Raw genomic sequence first — 23876 nt, 5'->3', positions numbered from 1 at the left:
TTTATAAATGTGCTAAGATTTGGATAGAGAATGCACATGTGTGGGTGGGGAAAGGAAAAGGGGGTGAGATCTGCTTGGGCCACGTTGAGACTGATATGCCCATGAGCATCCAGTGAAAGAAGTGAGACTGATATGCCCATGAGCATCCAGTGAAAGAAGTGGCAGTTAGACATGTGAGTCTGAGCCAGATACTGGTGTGTTCACAGAATTGGAGGGTACTGTCCCGGAAGAGCACCGAGGAAACAGACAAGCAGGCCTGGGATGGAAGCATAGTCCTTGAGTCCTCCTTTTCCACCCAGACCAAGGGCCACGTTGACCGTCCCCCGGTTGCTGTAAACTAGACAAACTCAGAAGCTACTCGGGGCACCAGGAGAAGAACGACCTGGCTGTGTGTTGCCTCACAATGAGTGCTGGGGAAAGGCAGCTGAGCATGCTGGTAGCAAGTGGGGAGGGCAAACAGGGAGAGCCCAGGCAGCTGCTGTCTCTAAAGGGCATGCCTTGACTTTGAATGTTTCCCTCAAGGAGAATCTTCCTTGGGAAAGGATATCAGAAGTATAAAGAAAACAGGTGTTGTGTATAAAAACCAAGGGAAAAATTAACCATAAATCCTGTCAGGGCCTTGTAAAAACACACAAGCCTTCAAACAATAACATAATTTGTAAAAGACGGCAAGTTCCTAATATCCAGGTGATATGGAAGAACTGCTGCCTCATCAGCTTTACATAAAGTCCCAAGTAAAAGTGGGAAGGTTTTCCTGGTTGCCCACAGTGTTTCTGGCATGATTTGGACTTGTTCAGTGTGGTCAGGCTCTGCCCCTGTGCCCGCTCCCCGCTTTAGGGAATGCCAGCTCATTCTGGACCTTGCTTCCCTGTTCCAAGGCATGATGCTTATGCCTCGAGCAATGCAGTTCTTCAAATGCTGGGATAGGGTAACAGTGAGAACCCAGTGGAGAATGCACAGGTGAGATAACTGTCTGCCCTGTGACCCGAATGTCCCAAATAGAACCATCCCTGCAGCAGAACCAGGGCATGGTGATGAAGTGCTATGCTGGAGATCCTTCATGGGGTATAGAGATTACAGGGACAGGATGCAGAGAGAAGGTCTGGGACAGATGAGGAGGCCTAGGGCCACCCTGTCCCAGCCAGACATCACCCACTGGCTGGGATGAAGAGCCCACTCTCACCTCCTCTTGCCTTCTCCCTTCATGATTAAGCTCTGAAATTAGCCAACTGCCCAAGCCAGGGAAATGAACATCATCTCCACCTCCCCTATCTTTCTCTCCTTCCTGCCATAGTCCATCCATTGCCAATTCGTCCTCCTTAACTTTTCTCAAACTAGCCTCTGCATATCCTATTTTAACTTGATTCTTTTGTCACATCCAAGACTGCTTAAAGAGCCTCTTAAATGCTTTTCTCTTAACTGTTCTCTACAATTCTGTCAACAAATGTGACCATTTCCTTCTCCTGCTAAGGATCTCGCCATTACCTATGGGATAAAATCCAAGTTCCCTGCTCAGCATGGCAGTCACAGTCCATCGCCACCATTCCAGGTTCCAACTTACCCTCCAGCCCCATCTCAGCAGCACTCACACCATGCTCTGTTCCATACACACAGACTCTTCCCTCTTATGTGTTTTCATAATCTCATCATCCCTTTCAACCAGCATTCCTCCTACTTAGAACATCTTTCCAGGCTCTCGGTACAACATCTGTCAATCTCCTACCCATGCTCTAAAACCCAGCTTGCTTGCACCTTGTCTATAAAGGCTTCTTGTCTAACCTCATGGCTTCCCATTCCCAACTCTGTGCCCACACCTGCCTATTGATCTCCACTGCCACACACTGGTTCCCACAGGAGGCCATGAGCTCCTCAAGGATAATCTATCTTGGTAGTTGACCAGGTACATGAACACTATACAAATAAATCATGACTGTCTCTCCAAGGCAAGGTCTAGGTGAAAGAGAGCCTTGGCCATTCTGAACTCTACCTCCTCCCTCATGTCTTTGCCTTTGCTGCAGCCCTTTGGGCATCACAGATCTCTGATCTGCCTCAGTGTCACCACCCTGCCCCCATCCCCACATAGCCATGGCCCCAGTTGTCTAGGTATCAGCTTTCAGAAACGACTGTGTCAAGAGATGGTCTACATCACCACATGAGGCAGCAGCTCAGGTCTGAGACGCCCAGTGCTGTCCTTACATCAGGATGGGCAGTGGACACACCCATTCACACCTGTATTCCATTCCCCACAGGTACTGCTCTGGGTAGTCTCTACTCTCCTAGATATCACATGGGTCCAGGAACTCACAGCAAGACTGAAAGACGAATGGTGTGATACTCACCCCTGATGCAGGATTGGCCGTCCAGCCCAGCTCTGCAGTAGCCGTTCTGGTGTCCATTAACGTTTCTGTAGATTAAAAAGAAAAAAGAATAAACAAAAAAAACAATGAGTCAGAAGGATTGCTATGCAGTAGTCCTCAAGATCATGAAGTTGTTTGTGATAGTAAATGACAGTAGTACAAGGAGCTTTGTGCACTTTCAAGCCCAGGCCCCTCTGTGAAGCCCAAGGCTCAGATAGCAAAAGAAGCCTGCTAAGATTATGCAGCTTATGGCAAAGTTTGATACAGACCTCAGGTCTGACGCTAAGTCCAGTGCTGTCTCCCCAGTGACCCCAAGGCTCCTGTGTTGGATGAAGTCATCTGTGCACCCACCACTTTACCCCCAAGACCCAGCTTCTTCCCAGAGATTCTACCAGGGCCGTGTTGACCAAGTAGCCAAATTTAATTCCTTCCTCGGGCCTTTCTAGGCCACCTCTTTCTGCCTTCTTCCTCCCCATTGTGAGGCTTCTCTGGCCTCATCTGTCTGCCCTCCTTCCTCTCCACACATTCTCCTCTGCCTCCCCATCAGGCATCTATATTGACACCCTTGGGTGACTTCCCATCAACTCCAAAGGGCTCACATAGCTTTGGCAAAGGTTTCACATAGAACACAAACACACATCTTATATCCCAGCAGCCTACCATGCAGGTGATGAAGTTGCAAGGGTGGCCACAGCAGCCAGCTGGTTACCTTCCTTCCTCTGGCCACAGGAAAGGAAAGATAGACAGCTGGATGCTGCTGTGAGCTCCTAGGAGCCATCAGGGATAAACTGCACATATTTAAAATGTATCATTTGACACATTTTGATATATATGTACACCAGTGAAACCATCACTACAAATTAATAAACATATTCATCATACCCAAAAGTTTCTTTAGTCCCTTTGTAATACTTTCCTTCCTCCTACTCCTAACCCACCACGTCCCTGTCCCAGGCAATGACTCATATGCTTTCTGTCACTGTAGATTAAATGGCATTTTCTCACATTTCATATAAATGGAACCATATAGTATACGCCATTTTTTACAAATCTGGCTTCTCTCACTCAGCATAATTATTTTAAGACTTATTCATATTGTTGTGTATACCAATAGCTAATTTCTTTTTATCGTTGAGTAATACTCTCTTGTGTGATGTGCCACCATTTGTTTATTCATTCACCTGTTGTTCCCAGTTTGGGGTTATTATTGTGAGAGTCTATGGGAATTCCAGTTCCTCCATATTTTCATTGACACTTGGCATGGTCATTTGTTTTTAACTTTAGCCATTTTAATCAGTGTGTAGTGCTATATCATTATGGTCCTAATGTTCATTTCCTTGCTGGCGAATGGTATTAAACATCTTGTCACATACTTATTTGTCATCCATAAATCTTCTTTGAAGTGTCTATTCAAATCTTTTTCTCCTTTTTAAATGGATTATTTTCTTATTATTGAGTTTGAGAGGTCTTTATATATTCTGAATACAACTCCTTTTTCAGATACATGCTTTGCAAATATTTTCTCCCGGTCTGTGGCTTATGTTTTCATTTTCGTAACAGTGTCTTTCAAAAATCAGAAGTTTTTAATTTTGATGAAGTACAATTTATCATTTTGTTTTCTTTTACACTTTAGTGCTGCGTCTGAAAAATCTTTGCCTAACCCAAGGTCGCAAATATTTTTTTCTCCTACCTAGGTCTATGATTCAAGTTAATTTTTGCATAAGGTGGAAGGTATAGGATCAATGCACTTTTTTCTTGATGTGGATATCCAATTGTTGCAGAGGGGCACTTTTAAAAATTTACACAATGGTGCTATATGGGCAGGTGATGGTGTCCTAGCCACCTGCGTTCCCAGGATATGTATCAAGGGAACAGACACAGCACCTCCCAGCTGCATAGCTACTCAACAAACAGGGAAGGGTACAATATAAATGATGCATCGTTTGGGGTTTTTTTCTCCTCTTGTCCTTCCCACTGCCTCTCCTTCCCATCACCATGAGAACAGCTACTCCTTGCTTACCGCATCAGGGAGGAGATGTCAATGCAGAGTCACAAAATCTTGGGCCCATTATGAAATAGAAGAACCCTGTCATAAACCAAAAGTTTGCAGAGAAACCCACCCTAAGGGGCAGGACTAAGGGAATTAAAACAGAAGTGATAAATGGGGAGCTGTGTGGAAGAAAGGGTCTTCCTATGCTCTCATTGCTCACTCAATCCCAAAGAGCTACCCACTCCACAGGAGAAATGCTGAGAGCCTCTCTAGGACACGGGCTTGGATATTCAGCATCCTAGGGAGGTGAGGGAGTGGCCAAAGGCCCCGCCAGACTAACATGGCACTCAGGGACAGCAGGGGGGCCAAAGGGCCTGAGTGGGTCTAATGAGGGGGACCTGGGAGCATCCAGTGGTGACCTGCATGGGATATGAGCAGGGTTCAGGTGGGGTACAGGGTATCTCAGCAGGTGCCCGTGTGGACAGGAGCCAACAGAGCCAGGGAGCGCCTTCCTCCAAAGTTTAACATGATGGGCCTACTTGTAACCCAGATAGCACTTCTGCTACCCCAGCGAAACAGGTGCTCAAACTGGAAATGAACAGGCATAAAATGAAATAAAGAAAGCTGCATTTTCCTACCCATGTGAGTTTGTGTTCGGATTGAGTCGTGCCCCATGCATATTTGAAGGAACATAAGCACTGGAGCAGGTTTCTTAAGTTTGTTTTCGTCTCCAGTTCTTCTGACAGCTGGGGAGGCTGGTCTCTGCTTGGAGCAGCTCTCCCTCCCTCCTCCCATCTCCACTTCGCCGCACTAATAATGATCATCATGACACACCAAATTTACATAATACACTTCTCAGAAGACACTCCATGAGGCTCTGTAGAAACTCATCTCCATGATTATTAAAATGTCTCTGCCAGGAGGGCCTGAAACAGGGGCAACTGAGTCCCTGCGGCAGAGCTAGGAATCGGGGTACAGAAAGCTGCAGTGCTTTCTGCCAAGTCACACAGTTTCCCACCCTGACACCAACAGCCTGAAATCTCAGCACATGAACCACAAGGCCGACTTGGGCTTTTGAAGGGCTCTGAAGAAGCTCTGGGGTTGGGCAGGAGTGGGATCCTCACTCATAAAGCCAAGAAGCCACAAAAGCTCCCAGAATAATGCATCCCCCAACCCAGTAGCAAGATCATGCTGGAGGAGCAGGGAGCAGGCAGAGGATGGTGGCAAGGAAAACAGTCCAGAAGCAAATAAAAGAATCAACTTTACTTCTTTGTCGTCCAAGGACTCATTTGTTTTGTTAACCCCATAAATACAGCCCAGGACTTCATATTAGTCATGATCACCTGCTCTAGGGCTGTAATTAAATCTGCTTCTAAATAATGTTTTCCACACACTCTGTGGGACAGAATTTGCAGCAAGAGAAATCCATTTCTTTATATCTGCCCATTGTGGAGACAGAAGACCACAAAACCATAAACCATCCACTCGATATGATTAAGGGCAGTTTCTTTTCTGGCACAGAGAGCTCCTGATGATGGCACTACACTCTGGTGGGGGCTGAATAAAAGTGATTTGAGCAGGTTTACATCTCCCTGGAGAGGAAGAGCGCGCTCATTTGCATTTATAAAGCATATTGAGAGTTCTGGCAGAAAGTTATGGTGGAAGCACAATTAAATATTTACCATCACTTCTGCTCTCAAACAGTGGCATGGGGACCAACCCAGCTGGAAGTGCATGTGGTGCTGTCAGATCTGGGGATTCCTGCAGAGGACACGACTCTGGGACCCATGCCCACCACCCTCTGGGAGCACATACTCAGTGCCCAAGGGGAGATCGCCGGGAAGGGCACATGCAGGGTAGAGAGAGTGCTGGTGTGGGCAGACCAGATTGCAAGTCCCATCTTCACTACCTAGAAGAGATATGACTTTGCTCGTGTCATACAACCTCCCCTGTCCCTCCGCCCTCCCTGTGTCTCTCTCCATTTCTCTCTCCGTCTGCACCCCTCAACTTCAGGATGGGTCTAGTGCTAACTAGCAGCCAGGATTATGGGGGGAGAATGTGAGGCTGAGTGAAATAAAACACTGGAACATGCGGTATTGCTATTACTATAACTTAATCACTCCAAGCTTCAGTCTCTTTAGCTACAACAAGAATCCGAGATGGTATATCCTAAATGATATCAATAAAGTATCTTTAAGAATCTAATTATGTTACACATCTAATGATATTTCATCTCCTTTCTTCTTTGTATTGTTGTAAAGACCAAGGGAATAACACATGTTGGGGCTATAACAATGCATATAAATTGATGTGTGCCCTAGAGAAATTAATGGTTTAGTTGAGGAAAGGACAAGAAGCAAAGTCATAACTGGCGCCCTATTCTGGCTAAGCCTATGAGAAAAACACTGGAAAAAAGAACCAGAAATATTCTTCTGTATGTGGGGAACAGGTGTGCCTGTCCCAACAGCGAGCATCAGGGAGTCTCGCCCTGTGTGTAGGCAATGGGAAATGCTTGAGGTTTCCTGGAAAGGGGTGGGCAATGGTGAGGAGGAAAGAATGGAGTATCTCCCCCTGCTTCTTGGGACAGAGATGGGAGAGTGACTCCTAAAAGCAACAGTGGGAGGGGCAAGGACCGGTTGAAGGGAATGAAGTAGGAGTCATCCCAAGCAGATGGGAGAGTGAGAAAAACAGTGAGCAAAAGGAGAAGGGAGGCTAAGAAGGGAGATAGAAGGGATCTCTGGCAAAGGTTGGCTTGACTTGCAGGAACCTGGGGAGGATGGGATGCATAAGAAACCTGACATAGAGCCAGGTACTGTGGTGTGCACCTGTAATCCCAGCTATTCAGGGGAGACTGAAGTGGGACATCTCTTGAACCTAGAGTTTGAGACCAACCTTAGCAACACAGCAAGAGCCCATCTCAAAAAATATGTTTTTGTTTGTTGGAAGAACAAACAACAAACAAACAAACAAAAAACCTGACAGAGATCCCATATTCCCAGGGAACACTTCCCTGTAGAAGCTTCAGTATGGAAACCCTCAGGGCATTCCCACCAACCAGTGGGGCCACCGGCTGGGGGTCCAGATGATGGGGCCAGGTCTGAGCCTCCTATGAGGAAGAAGAGGCAGCTACTGCCTGGCCCTGCAGGCAGTTTCTGTTTCTGTCTGGATTGGCACCTTTGGATATACTGACATTTGGGAAAAATTAGACACCCATCATGTTGAAAAGGAAATAAATAAACCCTCTTTTTACAGCTCTGCCATGCTTTTTGGAGAGACATTAATCAGATATTCAGTTGAAATATTTACAGTGTCCTTCCATCATGATAACAAAATACAACATATACTGACAGATGGAATAGCAGCTTCCAGGCCTTTTCTGAGCAGTGCCTTATGTGTATTTGATAAGGCAAGTCCACAGACCTTTCAAGCAGGACAGGGCTAGTGCCACCATGCAGTCATTTCCCTGTGTTATTCTCCACAGCCCACAGAACTCTTTAAGCCTGAAAGCCACACCATGGAAAAGCTCAAGAACAAAGCTGCTATGATGTAAATGCAAGCAGCCGAGAGTTGGTCCCACTGCACAAAGGACACACGGCAGCCCCAACTCCTTCCATCTACCTCCACAGAGGATCCTTGCAAGAGAGCTGTAAGGTGGTGAAAAGGGGTTCAGGTATGCATTCAACAAAGAATTTTTAGTAACTCCCATGGAGATGTGGGGAAGGGAGTGCTGTGCAAGCAGAGATGAACAGGGAATAGATAGACATTCCAGCCCTCAGGGAGCTTGCAGCCACACAGAAAACAGAAATTATTCCAATAGCCGTGCAAATAGATCTGCAATGGCAGCCTCAGTGAATGGTAGAAGACAGACTCATAGGAACAATGTGAGCACGGAACAAAATGACAAGTGTATGGAGCCTAGCAGGCAGCTGGAACCTCCTCTTTCTTTTTCCCAGCCCCTGGCTGTTGAAAGAACAGAGACCACCCCCATCCCCTTCACATATTTGTGTATGAGCACACACACAGGCGCATGCATACATACACACACACACACACACACACACACACACGCCCCTGACCTAAGACAGTCCATACTGGCAAGAGTGGGACATATTAAATAATAACCGCCAGTCCCAAATCCAGACTGAATTAGATGCCGAGGGTGTGCGTGGCCAGGTCCTCTGCCTTCCCTAGGGCTCTTTGGGCTGCCCTCTGGACCTGGTCTGCACATGGTCTTCTGGCTGGGCAGGCCAGCCCTATTGGCATGGAACTCCTGTATGATGCCCATATGGCTCCTCAGGGTGTCTGCTGCCCTTGACCCTCAGCCCCTGCAACAGGGGCCAGCACTAAAGGTGTTTAAACCCCAACTTCACACCATGTCCGGACCTCCTGCTGCCTGTACAGGCTGGTCTCCCTGTAATCTCGTCCCTATTGGTCCGAATTGGCCTCACGTTGCCTGCTGGCTTTGGATTTTGGGATCGGCTTGGTTGACTGTAAACTGTCAAGGGCACCAGTCTGTGTTCTATCATGACCACTGCCTGGGCCCAGCACAGCCACAGAAGTTCAAAGACAACGTGTTCCAAGCAAACTTTCCACAACTCATCTCCCATGTGTCTACCCCATCTAAATCTTCTCCCTCCAGCAATTCTCTTCTTCTTCACATCAAACCCTTCCAAACTTCCTGGAGCCCAGTTGTAAAACTTCAGCAGCATTTAGTTTTGATTCCTTCCTCTACTTCAGTCTTTTACCCAATCATTCAACATATTCCAATGGTTCTTTCTTCCTTTACAGCATCTATTTCAGCTGTGTATTCATTCCTGCATATGAGGACCACAGCGTCCACCTCGTAACTGGTGTCTCATTCAGGAGGCCTCATCTGAGTTGCTCTTTATGCAGCTGGTGACTTCATTGTCTGACAATGTAAATAGTTCAGCTTTTCAAAAAGTAATATGGCCACACTAAAGAAAGGCTTATCAGCCCTCTGACCACCTAATAATTTCACTCCCAAGAATTTGTTCAAAGAAAATAATTTCAGAAGAAAACAAAAAGCCCTATATCATGAAGCTGATCATTGCATCATTATCTAGACTATGAGAAAAGCTGGAACCAGCCCACCCATAGGGGAAGGAAGATGTGCAGGATAGCACATTCACACGCCTGGAGTGTTATGAAGACAATGTAGCAGTGAGCAGAATGTGAGCAGTGAAACAGAAAGCAGGAAGCAGAACTGTGTGAGCCAACAGATGCAACTCAGAAAACAGTGTTTCAACCGAGTGAAATAGCAACTACCCAAAAAGAGTAGGTAGCGAGATGGAACAGCTGCTAGGTGGGGGATGGTGGTTTACAGATGAGCTTCCTAATTATTACTGTGCTATTTTACACGACACAAATTCAGAAATAAAAATTTAACCAATTTTCAGAAAATGACTCTTTCATCACATCTCATTCCTCTACTTTATGATTTTCAAAGTCTCTCCACTAACTCCAAGATACGCCACAAATGCCTGGCCTTTAAGAGCTTTCTGATCTAAACCCATCTCTTCCAAATTGATCTTCAGTTCCCTAAAGGAAGCCCTTCCTCCAGTGCCCCATTTCTGCTCATGGTGTCACTCCTGCCTGGACTGTCTTCCTACTCCCCCTGCATACCTGAAAGACTCGACCTAGTCCTACCCATGGAGGTCTTCCTTCCTCCACAGAACTCGTACCGTTTGAATGGTTAGTTTTCATTATCACTTTATATATCTGAGTATATCTGAAGTACGTTCACAGAGCAGAGCTGTGACTTCTGTCCCACAGAGCTTGGTCAGATGCCCTCATACAATATAAATGTTCAATAAACCCTGAAGATCTAGGTTCAAACCCCAGCTCCACAACTGATGAGCAAATCAAGTCAGGCTGAGTGTCAAAATCCTAATGTACAACACAGGAAGAGGCTTTCCCTCTTGCTTTCTGCCCTGAGTCAACAGAGCCATGCCCATAAAGATGTTCTGTGTTTTCTTAAGAACACTCATTTGACTAACATTTATTTACTGTCCTTGCCAGTGTAAAATGCTAGGCAAACGGAAGCTCTTATTGTATAAGTCTCCACTGGTTGATGTGTGGCAAAGGCCAGTGAGAAAGATAAGAAACAAGCCTGAGGAAACTGAAGGTGCCAACCCAACCCATCTACTGACTGACTGACTGAATGAGTCTGAAAAGGCATTTAAATTGTAGAACAAACTGTGAAATTTGCTCTTTTAAAGGATGTACAGATCAGCACAGTCCTACCCACTACGTCCTCCTCCTTCTGTTTCTTTTATATTCCAAGGTGCAATTAGTTATGGTAACTAGAAAGAAGCCACAGCTTAGATGGGTCACAGCATAGAAATGTGCCTGAAGAAGTTGGGACAGGCCCTAGATTAGGTACTGGTTCACACGTGGCATAGCCCACGAACAAGCGGGAAGGCCCAGAGCCATTTCTCTCCCTCCAGGACTCTTCCAAGGTAGACTTCCAGAGAAGCAGACCAGAGCATGGGGACATGGGAAGGTCTGCTCAATGTACAGAGCTGTGTAAGGCTGGGAATCGGCTTCGGAAGGGCTGCCCTACCTGCCCAGCCCAGCTCAGCGCTTGGTACATGGCTTTTGATGGTTGTTCTCCTCTCTGGTTCAGAGGGTTTCTTCTGGCTCTTAGTTCTTAGGTTGGTATCTGAGAAACGTGACAAGAAACTAGAGGGGACCTCTGGATCTACGATGGACTTTCTGTCTCTGGAATCCCCAGGTCTGGCATGGTCTTACAGTGGCTTAGTAGTGTGTATGCTTGTACTATGTGAGTGCTTTTCACTAATAAAATATGGAACTTACTTCAGAAGCTGTATTAGTTTCTTAGGACTGCTGCAACAGCACCACAACCTCAGTGGCTTAAAACAACAGAGGTGTCCAGGAGGCTAAAAATCCCAAATCAAGATGGTATCAGGGCCATACTTCCTCTGAACCTGTCGGGGAGGATCTTTCCTGACCACTTCTTGCTTCTGGTGGTTTGCCTGGGATCTCTGGTGTTCCTTGGCTTGCAGCTGCCAACTCCAATCTGCCTACCTCATCGCATGCTGCTCTCCCTGTCTCTGCCTTTACGTGGCATGACTATTTTATAAGGATGCCAGTCATGTTGGATGAGGGGTCTGTCATACTGTAGTATGACTTCGTCTTAACTGTTTACATGTGCAGTAACCCTGTTTCCAAATAAGGCTGCATTGTGAGGTACTCAGGGTCAGGACTCCAACATATCTTTTTTGTGAGGGACACAGTTCAACCCATTACAAGAGGGTTAGGACACTGGGAAATAGGGCCGTTGGATTTCCTCCAACAAATACTAGGGGCTGCGCTGGGAGCTTGGAGGACACAGACACAAGGAAGGCCAGGCGCTTCCTCCAAAGATATCCATTCTAGCAGGTGAGTGATGGTTTCTATTTGCTCCTCAAGGCCCACTCTCTACCCTTCTCTTCCCTGCCCTGGGCAGAGAGAGGCATCCACTGGGCCCCTTCACCAGCAGGAGCTATAGGACATGGGAAGTGAGATGCTCCTGCCTGCTGACAGGGAGACGCTGGTGGCCCCTCCTGCAGCTGCAGCTCTTGCCTAGTTCTGGGAAGATGGCTCCCTCCCCACATCCTTCAAACGTAAGCGTGGTAAAAGCCCCCTGCTGCTGCTAGTCCCTGAGTGCTCTGTCATTCTTGTTGCCTGTCTTTAACTCTGTGCAACCTTTGTAAACAGACCTTCATTAATCTCCCCTCAATCACCTCTTTCTACTGTGCCATCTGTTTCTGCCAGACGCCTGATGATGCTCAGGGCTTAAATTAGTAGCCCATGGAAGGTAGCCCCAAAGTCTCCAACCACCCTCCCCACAGAGTCCTGCAGTGCCCCACACAAGGAGGCAGCTACACGCCAGCGTGGCCAAGTCCTGACCACACTGGACATGGATGTGACAGACTTGGGTGTGAGTTTCAGCTTTATTGCTGTCTGGTTGTGCGACCTTGAGCAAATTACTCAGACATCTAAGGCTCATGTTCAGCCATCCGCTAAATGAGGATAATAATGTCCACTTCACAAGGCATTTGTGGGAAGTCAGTAAAATATTATTTACCAAGCACCTATTGCAGCCTCTGACAAGTGGTAGTTGGTCTGCAAAGAGCAGTCATTGTTATGTTTCCATGTTTGGTCCTGATGTGGGAAGAACCGCTCACAAACCCAAGTCTCCTAGCTACATCCTTTGAGACTGGGCTGGCCACTGAGTCTCCAATCCTACTGTTCACTCTGAAGGGTGGACCTTGGTTCCTTTGGGCCCTGGAAGCCCTGGCTCCAAACCCATCCTTCAGCTTCAGTTCATTGAGAAACTCATCTTAGCCATTCAGTCACATTCTCCACAGCCAAGTCCTGCGCAACCACAGATGTGGGCACTTGGTGCAGCCTCCACCTTCCCACATACACCCTGCATGGGGGCATCTGGGATGGGCTTCTCTCTAGCTAGAGGTTACCCTGTGTGGCCCCAACTGGGTCTAACGCAATGTAGGTCACCAAGGAGCCCAAATAGCTACACCACCATCGACCGTCACCAATATACACTGAGACATGGAACCGCACTGGGCATTTTTGAAGAGCCTTTCTCTCCATGCCTGGCGCACATGCAGAGCCCAGGAGACTGGCATTGAAGGGGCTTTAGCCACTGACTCTGCTCTGGATGAAGAGGGCCACATTCCAAACACAGTGCTCCCAGCATTGCCCTCCTCGCACCCTGCCCTCGACCCCTAGATGGAAGTGGGCTCTCCAGCCCTGGCACTGGTTGGTGGCTTGGGGGTTAGGGTTCCCTGCCATAGGTGTTTCCTCTCGGGAAGCAATCTAAAACTTAAGACGATAGTCTTTCCTCACATCCACAGCACTTGGGAAGGGGGTGAGAAAGCAGCTCTATTATCCCTTTGAGTTTTCCCAAAGTCAGGGATGGTGCTTCAGAACAGGGGCAGCAGCAACCTCCCAGAAAACATGCTGCTTATCTCCCTGATGTGTCGGACCTCGCAGGTTTACAGTAAAATGATTTTGATGGTATTCTTGCCTGATGTCAGATGAAAGCTCAGCGCTGGGCCTGCTCTCAGGAGACTGTTCTCATGAAAGGCTGGTGCCCAGGACTCTGAGCTCCCCTCTCACCCCTCCCATGCCCCTGCAGCCTCCACTACCTCTGTGTGCTCCCCACCACTGAGGGTGTTCCTGGGCCTCCCTCGCTTTGGCCTCCCCACCCTTAGCACAGCCTGCATCTCCACATGATTCACTGATGGACAGGGGCAACTGTGGATGCAAGGACTGGTGCTGCTCTCCAACAAAGGTGAAGTCCTGAGCCAGTGAGACAAACATGGGAACAAGGAAAATGGAAGGCCAAAAAGCCTTTCATTTGGGATACCAAAGTCCCAAATAGCCACAGTCCTTTTGCCTTATTTTCCTCCTATCTCAGCTCCTTTTTCCATTCTGATATCAGGAAATGTCAGATTCCCCTAAATCCTAAAAGATGGCCAGACACCCTTTCATGCCCACATGTGCCCTTTCCTATGTCTGAACATATGCCACAGCCAGAGAACCAAGAAGAAAACTGGGTCTTACCACCATGGCTGGGGACCCCAAGACCTCTCCAGCATCAAACATCTGTAGGCGGGAGCCAAACTGGCCAAACCATGTCAGTGGGCACATATAGGGCAGGCCTCAGAGGCTGCTCTCTGGCTCAGGCATGGTGCTGGGCAGCCCCACCCACTCCCAGGCCATCAGGCCTCAGGAGGCATTTAATCAGACCTGTAGGCAGGCTTCTTTCCAAGCCTTACCTTCTCCTGACTCAGATTCCTTCCTGACACAGAGCATATCCTTCTCCCAATCCAGCAGCAAAGAGAGAGAGGCAGAGGCCAGGAGAGGAAAGAGCCACATAGGCATGCCGGGGTCCAGAAACAGCCTTTAAATCAATGTCCCAGCATGCTGATGGTGCAGGCCTGGCCAGAAGCCCACTGCTACTCAGTGCTACACCGATTTGCATTTTTGTAGTGAGAGTCAAAGACCTATTAAAATTTAGGAGCCTGGCATTTTCTAGTCTTCCAGCACCATGAATTCTAAGGGAGATTAAATCTGTTTGCCCCAGCCATTCTGACAGACCAATGAGTTTGCGCCAATGGCACACGGGTAAGAACCGTGCATAATAAACCTGCTGCCTCCTGCTCTTTGTGGGTGTGATGAGAGAAGGCCTCTCACTTCATGGGGATGCAGGCACCCAGGGGGCATCAATCACCCTGGAGAAGAGCGGGGAGGAGAGCCTGCACGCCCATGCAAAATGACTCTCTGCAGCCCTAATGAAGGCCGGCGATGGATGGTGGCCCAGGCTCGTTAATCAGAATACGCTGCCGTCTGCCTCTCCCTGCCAGGCCCTCCTGGGCCTTCAGTCCTGATTGATCTGTGGCACAGTAATTCTCAGATGGCACAGGCACTGAGCTGTGCCCTTAGGGTTCCTGCATGCACTGGCAGCAGCTCTGGAGAGCCAGGAGCCCTGGGTGGGATGGCTGTGGGGGGGCTTGGGGATGTGCCAGTGAGGGGCAATCAGTCAGGGAAGGAAAGAGTGGGGGCTGGCCCAGAAGTCTCTCAAGTTCTCCTGGACACATCCCAGACCAGAATGGTGCTGCTGAGACTCCAAAGGCTGCATCACCATGCAGCTACTCCCACTGGGTGGCTGACACCGGCTGCTGCCATCTTCTTCCAAGTATTCACCATTCTCAGTGTTGTCGTTCAGCGGCTGCTGCCCCATGGGTACCACTCCCCTCACATACAGTCTTCATGGCCTACTTCACTGCCACCTCTCCAGCTCAAGACCTCAGCCACCCCTCTTCAGAGAGCCAGGCTGACCTACTGCAGCCCCCAGACTCCTACCCAGCAGTCTTCCTTCAGACAGAAGCTGACCACATCATACTCTGACTCCACCCCACCAAATCCCTCCAGCCCTCTAAAACCACACCATCATCCCTCTCGGCCCCTATGGGAAGTTTGCCTAACTGCCCAGCCTTGGCCCTCCTCCTCCCCGGAAGATGTAGCCCACCTTGCACAAACAGCCCTAGCCCAACTCTTCATGACTTACATTCTGTGCTGCCTTTTCTGTGGTTTCCTGCTCCATTTCCCTGCAGGCTCTGAGAGAACAGTGCCAGGATCTTCACTCTCACCTATGGGCTGCCACACCTCGCAGAGTACCCTGCGCTAGATATGCCCTGTCCACTGCATCTACTGATGGCCAATGAGCCTTTCCTGCTGCATGATTCAGGCCCAGGAGTTCAAAGGCTGCAGGATGCAAGGTGGAGGCCTGGTCCCTTTTCCTCCAGGTGCCCCCTCCCCCCCCCGCCAAATAACTTAAGCCACTGAGTCTGTCCCATCCCTGAACTCTGCACAGTCTCACCATTCAGTGCAGGTCTCAATCACTCCAGTTTTTATCCATCTCTCCATGTTCCACGGGATTGATTGTGAAGTGCTTGCAACAGCTTTTCTGTCCCAGTTCTCACCCTGTCCTGTTGTACTACATGACCACTGTCAACTGCCTAGCAGGTCAAGGGGAGAGTGGTGCTGGAATCAATGGACCACCAAGAGCCAACCCATGAGAGAAGCCTAATGAGAGTACAGCACACTCTTGGCTGTAAGATCATAGTTCTGACCTCCTCTAGCTGTGCAGTTGCCAGGGGTCAATGGGAAGATGCCCAAGGCCCCTCCAGTGCTACCCTTCTGACTCCACAGATGCTCCCACCTGCAGGAATGAACCTTTTGCCGTTCCACCCCTTCTTGTTAGGGAATGCATGTTCAGCCCTGCCTGTCACTCATGCTCCTCAGTCCTCTGTTATCACCAGGATATCTGGAGAGTACTCTGGGAAGACTTCTATTTGTGTTTCCCAATCAATAGCATTGACTGGCTCCTGGCATCCAGCATGTCCTGAGATCCCAAATATTCACAATGCCATAAATGTCCTCCTTACAAGCCTCCCAGAGCTCTTGCAGTGAATGCCTCTGTGCATAAATGTCTTTGGAGGAATTTGAAGGTCCAGGTAGAGCTCCTATGCTGATCTTAGAGGTGTCCTGGTTTTCCACAGTGGGGGGCAAACAGGCATGAAGGCCTTAGAGTCCTCCTGCCCTCCTACTCTGCTGTGAGCATTGGGTCTACCCACTGTAGCAGGAAAGCAGGGCAGGGGCAAGTCCTGGGCCTCAAACCTCCCAAGGCCAGAGCTGTTACACTCACAATGCTACTTGCAGCCTTGGGGACTAGATAACTTCCACATCACAACCCAGATGCCTCAGGCCTAAGGATGACACTCTTAGCTACACTGCAGACATTTTATGGAATCATTCCCTTAGCAGCTAAACTGAGATTGAAGAAGAAAGGCCTTACATATTAGCTTGTCAGAGGGAATGGACTAGGAGGCAGCTGACCACACTGTGTGGGGCTGGACCTCTCTCTGCTCAGTCTTCCTGGGGCTGGCTGGTCACTCTAGGCCCTTTTGGACTGAAGTCTGAGGCTTGTACCTGAGTGGAAATTTAAGTGCTGATCCAGGTCTCCTAACACTGGGCAGTCGGGCAATCTGGAAGTCACCTCTTCCTCTTGTAATGCTGGAAGCTCAAGGAGAGAGTCATTTGTCGATTCGGCTTTGAATTCTCCCTGTGGAGGTGGGGGCGAATGTTTCCTTGAGGGGCTGTGGCCTCAAGACTCCCCATCCTTTTCCTGAGGCCAAAAGAGCAGACTTCAGGAAAAACGACACCAGTTGTTCTCTTTCTTCTGAACTGAGAAAAGATCAGGGTCAGTAGCTTCAGGATCTGGAGGTTTGTTCTGTGTCTTTCAGTTTGGATATGATGGGGTCCAGATTTCATCTGCTCATTCACAGCACTGCCTGCTATCCAAATGCAATGGGAGATGGGCCCTAAGTCTGGGCCTGGCTCTCATTTCAGAAGCTCTCAAGGTTTGAAAAGCTCCGGAAGCATGGTGCACTCCTCCACTCCAAGCTTGAGCCTTGGCCACAGCACCCTCCCCAGGTGGTCATGCAGTCTCCACTTGCTCACTTCCAAAGATGAGGCACTTACTACCTTCCCAGGTAGACATTTTCTCTTTAGCTGGTTCCAACTTTCAGAAGGCTGTCTCCTTGGGATTCCCTTTCCTTGGTCCTTGTTGTATTCCTCAAAGGCCCCCCACAGAATCAACTGCTCCCCTTTCTCCATGGCAGCCCTTCGAATTATGAGAGGCCAGGACCTCCTGAGCATTCTGTTTCCTAGCAACCACACTCTTGGGTGCATCAGCTTTTCTTCCAGCCCCCACCACCTTATGTGTACTATTCTCTGATGGGCCATCACCCATTGCTGAGCTCCATATGCTCCACGGGGTCTGATCAGCCCGGGGAAAAAGGGGGCTGTCACGTTCCTGGTGGGCACATCCTACCTCTGTTGATGGATTCCAGGACCACAACAACTGTCTGAGGAGCCCCACGGCACCATCAGGCTCACTTCATCTCTCTATCTGTTCCCTTATGAATTCCACTGAACATCCTACCAGCTCTCCAGGAGAAATGTGGCTCTGCAGAATCCACATGCAGGACCTAAAGGACTCTGACAAGAAGCTCCTCTTCCATGCTGTAGGTGCCCTTCCTCATTGCCCTCACCTTCCCCCTCCTCCCCCTCCTCACCTCTCTTTCCTTCTCCCTCCTCACGCCTTCTCCCTCCTTGTTTCCAACTCTCTCCTCTCTCCTCCCTCTTTGTGCTGTTATTGCTGCTTGACAGGGTGCTTCTGGGATGAATAGTGTTTTCAGCTCAGGCCAGGAATATATCAGGTCTTTCCCAGTCCTGCCCCTGCCCTCACCATGCTGGTGGAGCTCTGTGGAGAGTTGGGCCAGACAATGGGCCAGTGGGTTCACTTGGGAACTCACAAAAGCCCCATTGCCCTCCACACAGCAAAGAGTGGCAGGCACAGGGAACAAATCCCCTTCCCTGCAGGCTGCCAGGGTAGGATACTATGGGGGCACAGGGCCTCTGGAAGCATGGCTGGAGTCCTGGGCCCTGGGCTCTGGGCCCAAGACAGCCTATGGAGAGGGCCAGCCCCTCTATCACTCAGAACTCACAGAGCTGCAGAGTCACAGAGGCTTGGCATGGCCCCAATCCTCGCGTTTGTTGGGAATGTTAGCACCTCCATGTTGACACACTGAAGCCTCTAGATGCATACTCAGAAGGCCCCACACCATGTGTTTGGGGTCTGAGAGAAGAGGGTTTGCAAAAAGGAAGATGAGATACACAGCTTACTGCACTAAAGCGTGGGCTTTCTAAGGGCAGGAACTATTCCCAGGCAAGGGCTGGACACGAAGCACAAGCCCATCAGTGACTGCATCAGTGAGAGAAGATGGAAGTGGGACCCTAGCCTGGCTACCAGCTGTGGTGTGCAGCACCTCAAAGGAGGAAGCTTAGAAATTTCTGGTCTCTAACCCTGCACCAGGAGGACTCTGGATATAAGAGCAGGAGCATGTTGGAGGCCTGGAGAGGGGAGGCCACATTCTAGCAGGCTGGAGAGGAGAGTACATGTGGGGCAAACACAGGCATAGACAATTATTCTTCACTTCCGAAATGCAATCAGTCAATGACATCTACTGTGGGCATGGCCCAAGACTTTACTGAATTTTAAAATTGAGTAATACAGCCAATGGGGGGGTTTAATCACTTTTCCCCCACTTCATGGGAGTTAATCTAATGTATGTAATATAAAGATGATAACTGGCAAACAGCAAAGCACTTGCATCCCTCCTGACTGGTACCTTAGTGCCCGTGGGTCAAATTCACATCTCAGCAAAATGGCATGGAACTTCACTCTACAACATTCAAATCTCAGTGTTAAATCTGGTAATGGCCAGAGGCAACTGAGCTGTGTTTTCTTTATGTTTCACCAAGCACTTTGGGCCCACCTGCCCATCCTTTAGAAAAATGATGCAAAGCTTTGTCTACCAGCAGAAGAAAACACACATCTACTTCCTTTAGTGGACCCCTACCTAGCCAGCCACAGCGCAGCTAAGACAGCACTGGAGTTGAAGTCAAAAGACAAAGGTTCCAGTCTAAGCTGTGTGGATAATGGCAGTGTGGCACTGGGTAACCCACACAACCTCTCCGAGACCCAGATTTCTCATCGGTAGCATGGGTACAATATACCTGTTTCCCAAGTTAATTTGAAGATCAAATGAAATGCTTTTTGTGAACTGTCTAGCACTGTACTTTGCCCATAATAATCACTTGTCAATGCTAATTATTATTATTCCTAAACAGTTGGATTCAGATATATGCCTTTTATAGTTTATAAACTCTAATGGCTAGACAAGTGCATTTTTTCAGGCATTATCTTATCTTAGAAGACCATTAAGAGACAGGTATTGGCCCTACTGTTTGAGATCTCATTACACAAACTGAACACAACACCATCAGTTGAACAGGGGCTCAACTTGCATTCCCTAGACCTCTGGAGTGATAGCATCTGGGCTGCAAAGCAGCACAGGTCAAAGCAGCCCAGGTCTAGGTAAAGTCCTCTAGTCCAGCACATTCTCCAAGAGGGCCTTGGTTTACCACTGACCCACTGACTGCTCTGATGAGTGTTATGATGGTCTACTCTGGCATCTGGAAAACTTAATATTTTAGGCTTTGTGAGCCATTAGGTCTCTGTTGCAACTACTCAATTCTCAATTCTGCCATTGCCATTACCTCACGTAAGCAAACTATAGGTTGTATTTGGCCCATAATATATAATTTTCCCACCACTAGATAGTGAAGGGCTGTGGCCTGGACAAAGATGCTAGAAGAATTTGATCAGTGATATTTAAAATTTGTCTTTTCATGTTTGATCAATCCATTCATTATTTTACTGTACGATTAAAAGAAAAAACTCTTACAGCTATCAGCATACCTATAAACTTCCACAAAGTTTGTGTGACCTCTAGAATACCAGAAAATCCCCAGCTGGGACCCAGAGGATACTCACTGAACAAAAAATGAAATTAAATAAAATTTATATTACTAAGTCATCTAAATAAAGTGTAACTACAGAAGATAACTGGCCTAATTCTGATCTATGATGCTATCCCCTTGGGCTGAATGGTTTCAACAAAATTCAAAAGGGAATCTGAGTCCTTCCAAAAGGGTATAAAGGGAAACAGAATAAACATGGGGAACACAGGCCTCATTTGCCGCTAATGAATTTGCAGAGGAACGTGCATAATTAGTGTGTTTGTCAGCTGGGGTTCTGTAGACTTGGCACATCAATGAGATCGTATCGCCATGGGAGTGCTCAGAAGGGGGATGGACCCTGGGCTCTCGGAAGAGTCTCCTCTGATCTTATGGAAACCACCAATCAGAGGCATGATAAAGGAGATTAGTCAAGAGAAAATGCAATACTGCAAAACCAGGTGGCAGAGGAGTGAAGCTAGCAGATGGGCAAAGGGGGCTTCAGAAGGGAAGCCAACAGCAAGATGCTCAATCAAAACAGGCCAAGGACTGCCTGGGAATCATGGGGAAACGGCAAGGCTCTGTCTGGCTTCACAGCTTAGAGGGCAGTTGGGAGGAAATGTCCACAGCAAGGTCCCTGGTCACCACCAAGAGGAAACATAAGTCAAGAGTCAGTCCAGGTTTGGCCAGACCTCAGCACAGGAAAAGAGGAAGCCAGAAGTGTGGTGTACTCCACAGGCCACACTGACTGGCCCCTGTAAAACCACCTCACCACCTGCTGCCTTTGCTCTTCCTCTTTTCCTTAGGCTTCCACACCATTGCACCTTTTCCCAGCAGGTGGTCCCTACAGGTGTGCTGGGCTGATGAATAAACCACATGTGCTTCCCAAAGCAGAATGCTTGCCCTGCCCCCTGGTTGGCAATGCTGGGCAGTCAATAATGCCTGGAATAACAAGAGAAATGCCTGACATTGTGGAAAGTGACAAGAGAAGTGTATGGAATGTGTGGCAGGGAGTGGCTGAAGTGGGCAGACTCCATGATCAGTTTGGTAGGCCAGCAGCATGTGCAAACTCACAGAGATGTGTCAGCTTCAGAGAGAGGCTCCTGGGCACCCCTCAGCCAGCACTTTGGATAGCTCCAAAGAGGAAAGTGGAGGAAGGCTGATCCCCAGTGTCTGTCCAACCTTCTCTATCTGCAACTTACAAGAGTATTCTAAAGAAACCCTGATGCAGCTATTGGGGAGTGGAGCAGGACCCTCACCCACAGCCACCACCACTCCCACATGGCCTCAGGGGCTGACTCATGGTGACCAATGCTGTGGAATTACTTTTGTTTTACAGTTTCAGCTCCCGTAGAGATCATTTGTCTCTCCAAGTGCAGTCCTGTGACTGGGCACTCTGCCACCTGGTGCAAAGCCCTCTTCCCCAAAAGGCCCCTGGTTAAAGCAGAGAAGGAAAAGAGCTAGGCATAGCAGACCCAAACAAGAACATTTTGTCAAAAACAGATCTCTTTCACCAACTAAGCTTGAGCAAATTGTATAAACACTATATTTAGACACTTTGAAGGAATATTTAAAGTGTGTGTTTCCTAAATGACAGTCAGATGTCTTCCCCGACTCTCTGTGATCAGCTGTAGAATTCACTTCCCCATCCCATACTTGGGATCTCCAAGAGACTAGCTACTCAGTGTGTGCGCCAGAATCTCTCAGTCATAGCCCCTTGGTGAGGAGGTATTTCTCCCAGCTATGAACTTTTTTGCAGAATTAAACCATCCGCTGGCTCAGCAAGTGTAAAGCCCCAACAACTGTGGGCTGTTGCTTCTGAGACATGTCCACCCCCGTGGTGCTTCCCTGCCATCCCCCAACACAGACCACAGACCACAGACCACAGACGTGCTGGCCCAGGCTGACACTCACTCGCAGGCACCCCTCCACCACCCTAGCAGCTGCCTGCTTTCACACGCTGCCTCAGAGATGAAAGCGACTATGTCCCTTCAACAGAAGAGAATATTTTGAACAGAGAATTAACAGCAAATTAAACTGGTTTCACTGTACTCATTCATGCACAAAATCAGTGTGGGAGTTAAACCGAGAAAAACCAAACAGGCGATGTGTTGCGATAATCAGAGGGCAGAATCCAGCCTCAGAAAGAAATGATCACTCAGAGGAGGAAAGCCCGGGAGCTACAGGCTCCTAATTGGGCAAGAGTGCTACCTCTTGTCCCATCTGGAGCCAGCCTCCTTTCCAGGGCTGGGGGATCCAAAAGGGCTTGGAGATCTCCTAGGCCAGCAGCAGACAGCCCCATGACAGGTAGACACACCCTCCTGAAAAGGCCCCCGGTACTTGCCTGCTCTGCTCCCTGGGCAGCTGCTTGCACTGCCACTGCATGATCAATGAAAAACATTACAGAAACAACCAATTAGGGCCCAAAATGCCTTCAGGCTTTTTCCTTCATAGGCACATCTGGCTGCAGTGGGGTCACAGTGAAACTCCTCTCCTGTGGATTCATTGGGACCCAGAATTAGCAGCAATGGAATAATAACCAGCTTTAGAACACCAAGCAATTTTTGATAACTTCACAAATCTTTCCTTCCAACTCTGCCTGGTTAATCTATTATCTAATTCTCACCTTTGGTAGATTTCTTACCTTTGGTCCCTCCATTTACCATGGCTCCATCATTCCCATCCCTAAAATAAAACCTGGTCCAGGTGCACACAGTCCAGGCTGGGTGGAAGGGAAGTGTACATGAGTGGAAAGCAAAAGGACCCCAAACTTCCAGCCCCAAGGATCTTCTGAGAAGGAGATTCTCAGAAAGGGCAGTAGCGATCCCATGTAAATTCATTTTAATGACAAGTGATGCTGCTAAAGGCGCCGGTGCTCACTGTGCACGTCAGCGCATCCCAGGCCTTGAGGCAAGCTGAGGCTTCTCTCCTGGGCACGCTGCTGAAGAGACCAGAGCGGCTGGATGTGAAGAGTCAGCCTCTCTCATTTCACACACTCACCCTTGTCTTGCCAGCACCAGTAGGAGCTACCCTAAAGCTTCAGGGGATGCCTGGAGTACAGGAGCCCAGACTGGAGCCCTGAGCAGGCTCTCAGAGCCCCGCTCCTTCCCATGACCTCCAAATAAGCTCTTTGTTGTCCCCAGCTTGGCACGGAGCCACCCAGAGCTCCAAGCGGAGTGTCCGCACTTTTATTTCTATTTATTTTTAATACATCAAATAAGATGAGAGAAACATAAGTTTTAGTAATATCAAATATACAAATGGGTCCTAGTACCCTCAACTTGGGCCATAGTCAGGCCCATGTGTCCTGAAAAGCCTGCAAGGGCAACCTGCGGAAGGGTGGCCAGGGTGCCCTAACTCTATGTTCATTATCAGCGTGGAATATTGCAATTTACAGACGCCTGGTGAAGAGCATTTCCAGGCCACATTATCTGGTTTAGACTAAACGAACCCTTACAGAGATGGAATAAGTGGCTTTCAGAGATTCCTGCAAAAGATACTCAGGTCGAACCACTCTGAAACCATAAAGCAGAAATAAAGCCCAAGAGCCT

At 48.5% G+C, this 23876-nt stretch overlaps 2 protein-coding genes across 4 annotated transcripts in view; one reads left to right on the top strand and one right to left on the bottom strand.

Annotated features, from left to right (window-relative positions):
• ANAPC13 (anaphase promoting complex subunit 13) overlaps positions 1-23876 on the top strand; it is a 1014760-nt gene that overhangs the window by 572284 nt on the left and 418600 nt on the right. The gene's annotated exons all lie outside the window — the stretch shown is intronic.
• EPHB1 (EPH receptor B1) overlaps positions 1-23876 on the bottom strand; it is a 456164-nt gene that overhangs the window by 322887 nt on the left and 109401 nt on the right. The window contains exon 2 of the mRNA XM_050779594.1: positions 2340-2404. Coding sequence (XP_050635551.1) covers positions 2340-2404 — 65 coding nt within the window. The remainder of the gene's footprint in view (positions 1-2339; positions 2405-23876) is intronic.

The sequence above is a fragment of the Macaca thibetana genome, chromosome 2, assembly GCF_024542745.1.
Source record: "Macaca thibetana thibetana isolate TM-01 chromosome 2, ASM2454274v1, whole genome shotgun sequence".
In the NCBI taxonomy this organism is placed as follows: domain Eukaryota; kingdom Metazoa; phylum Chordata; class Mammalia; order Primates; family Cercopithecidae; genus Macaca; species Macaca thibetana.
This window is presented reverse-complemented; position numbering and strand designations above follow the sequence as displayed.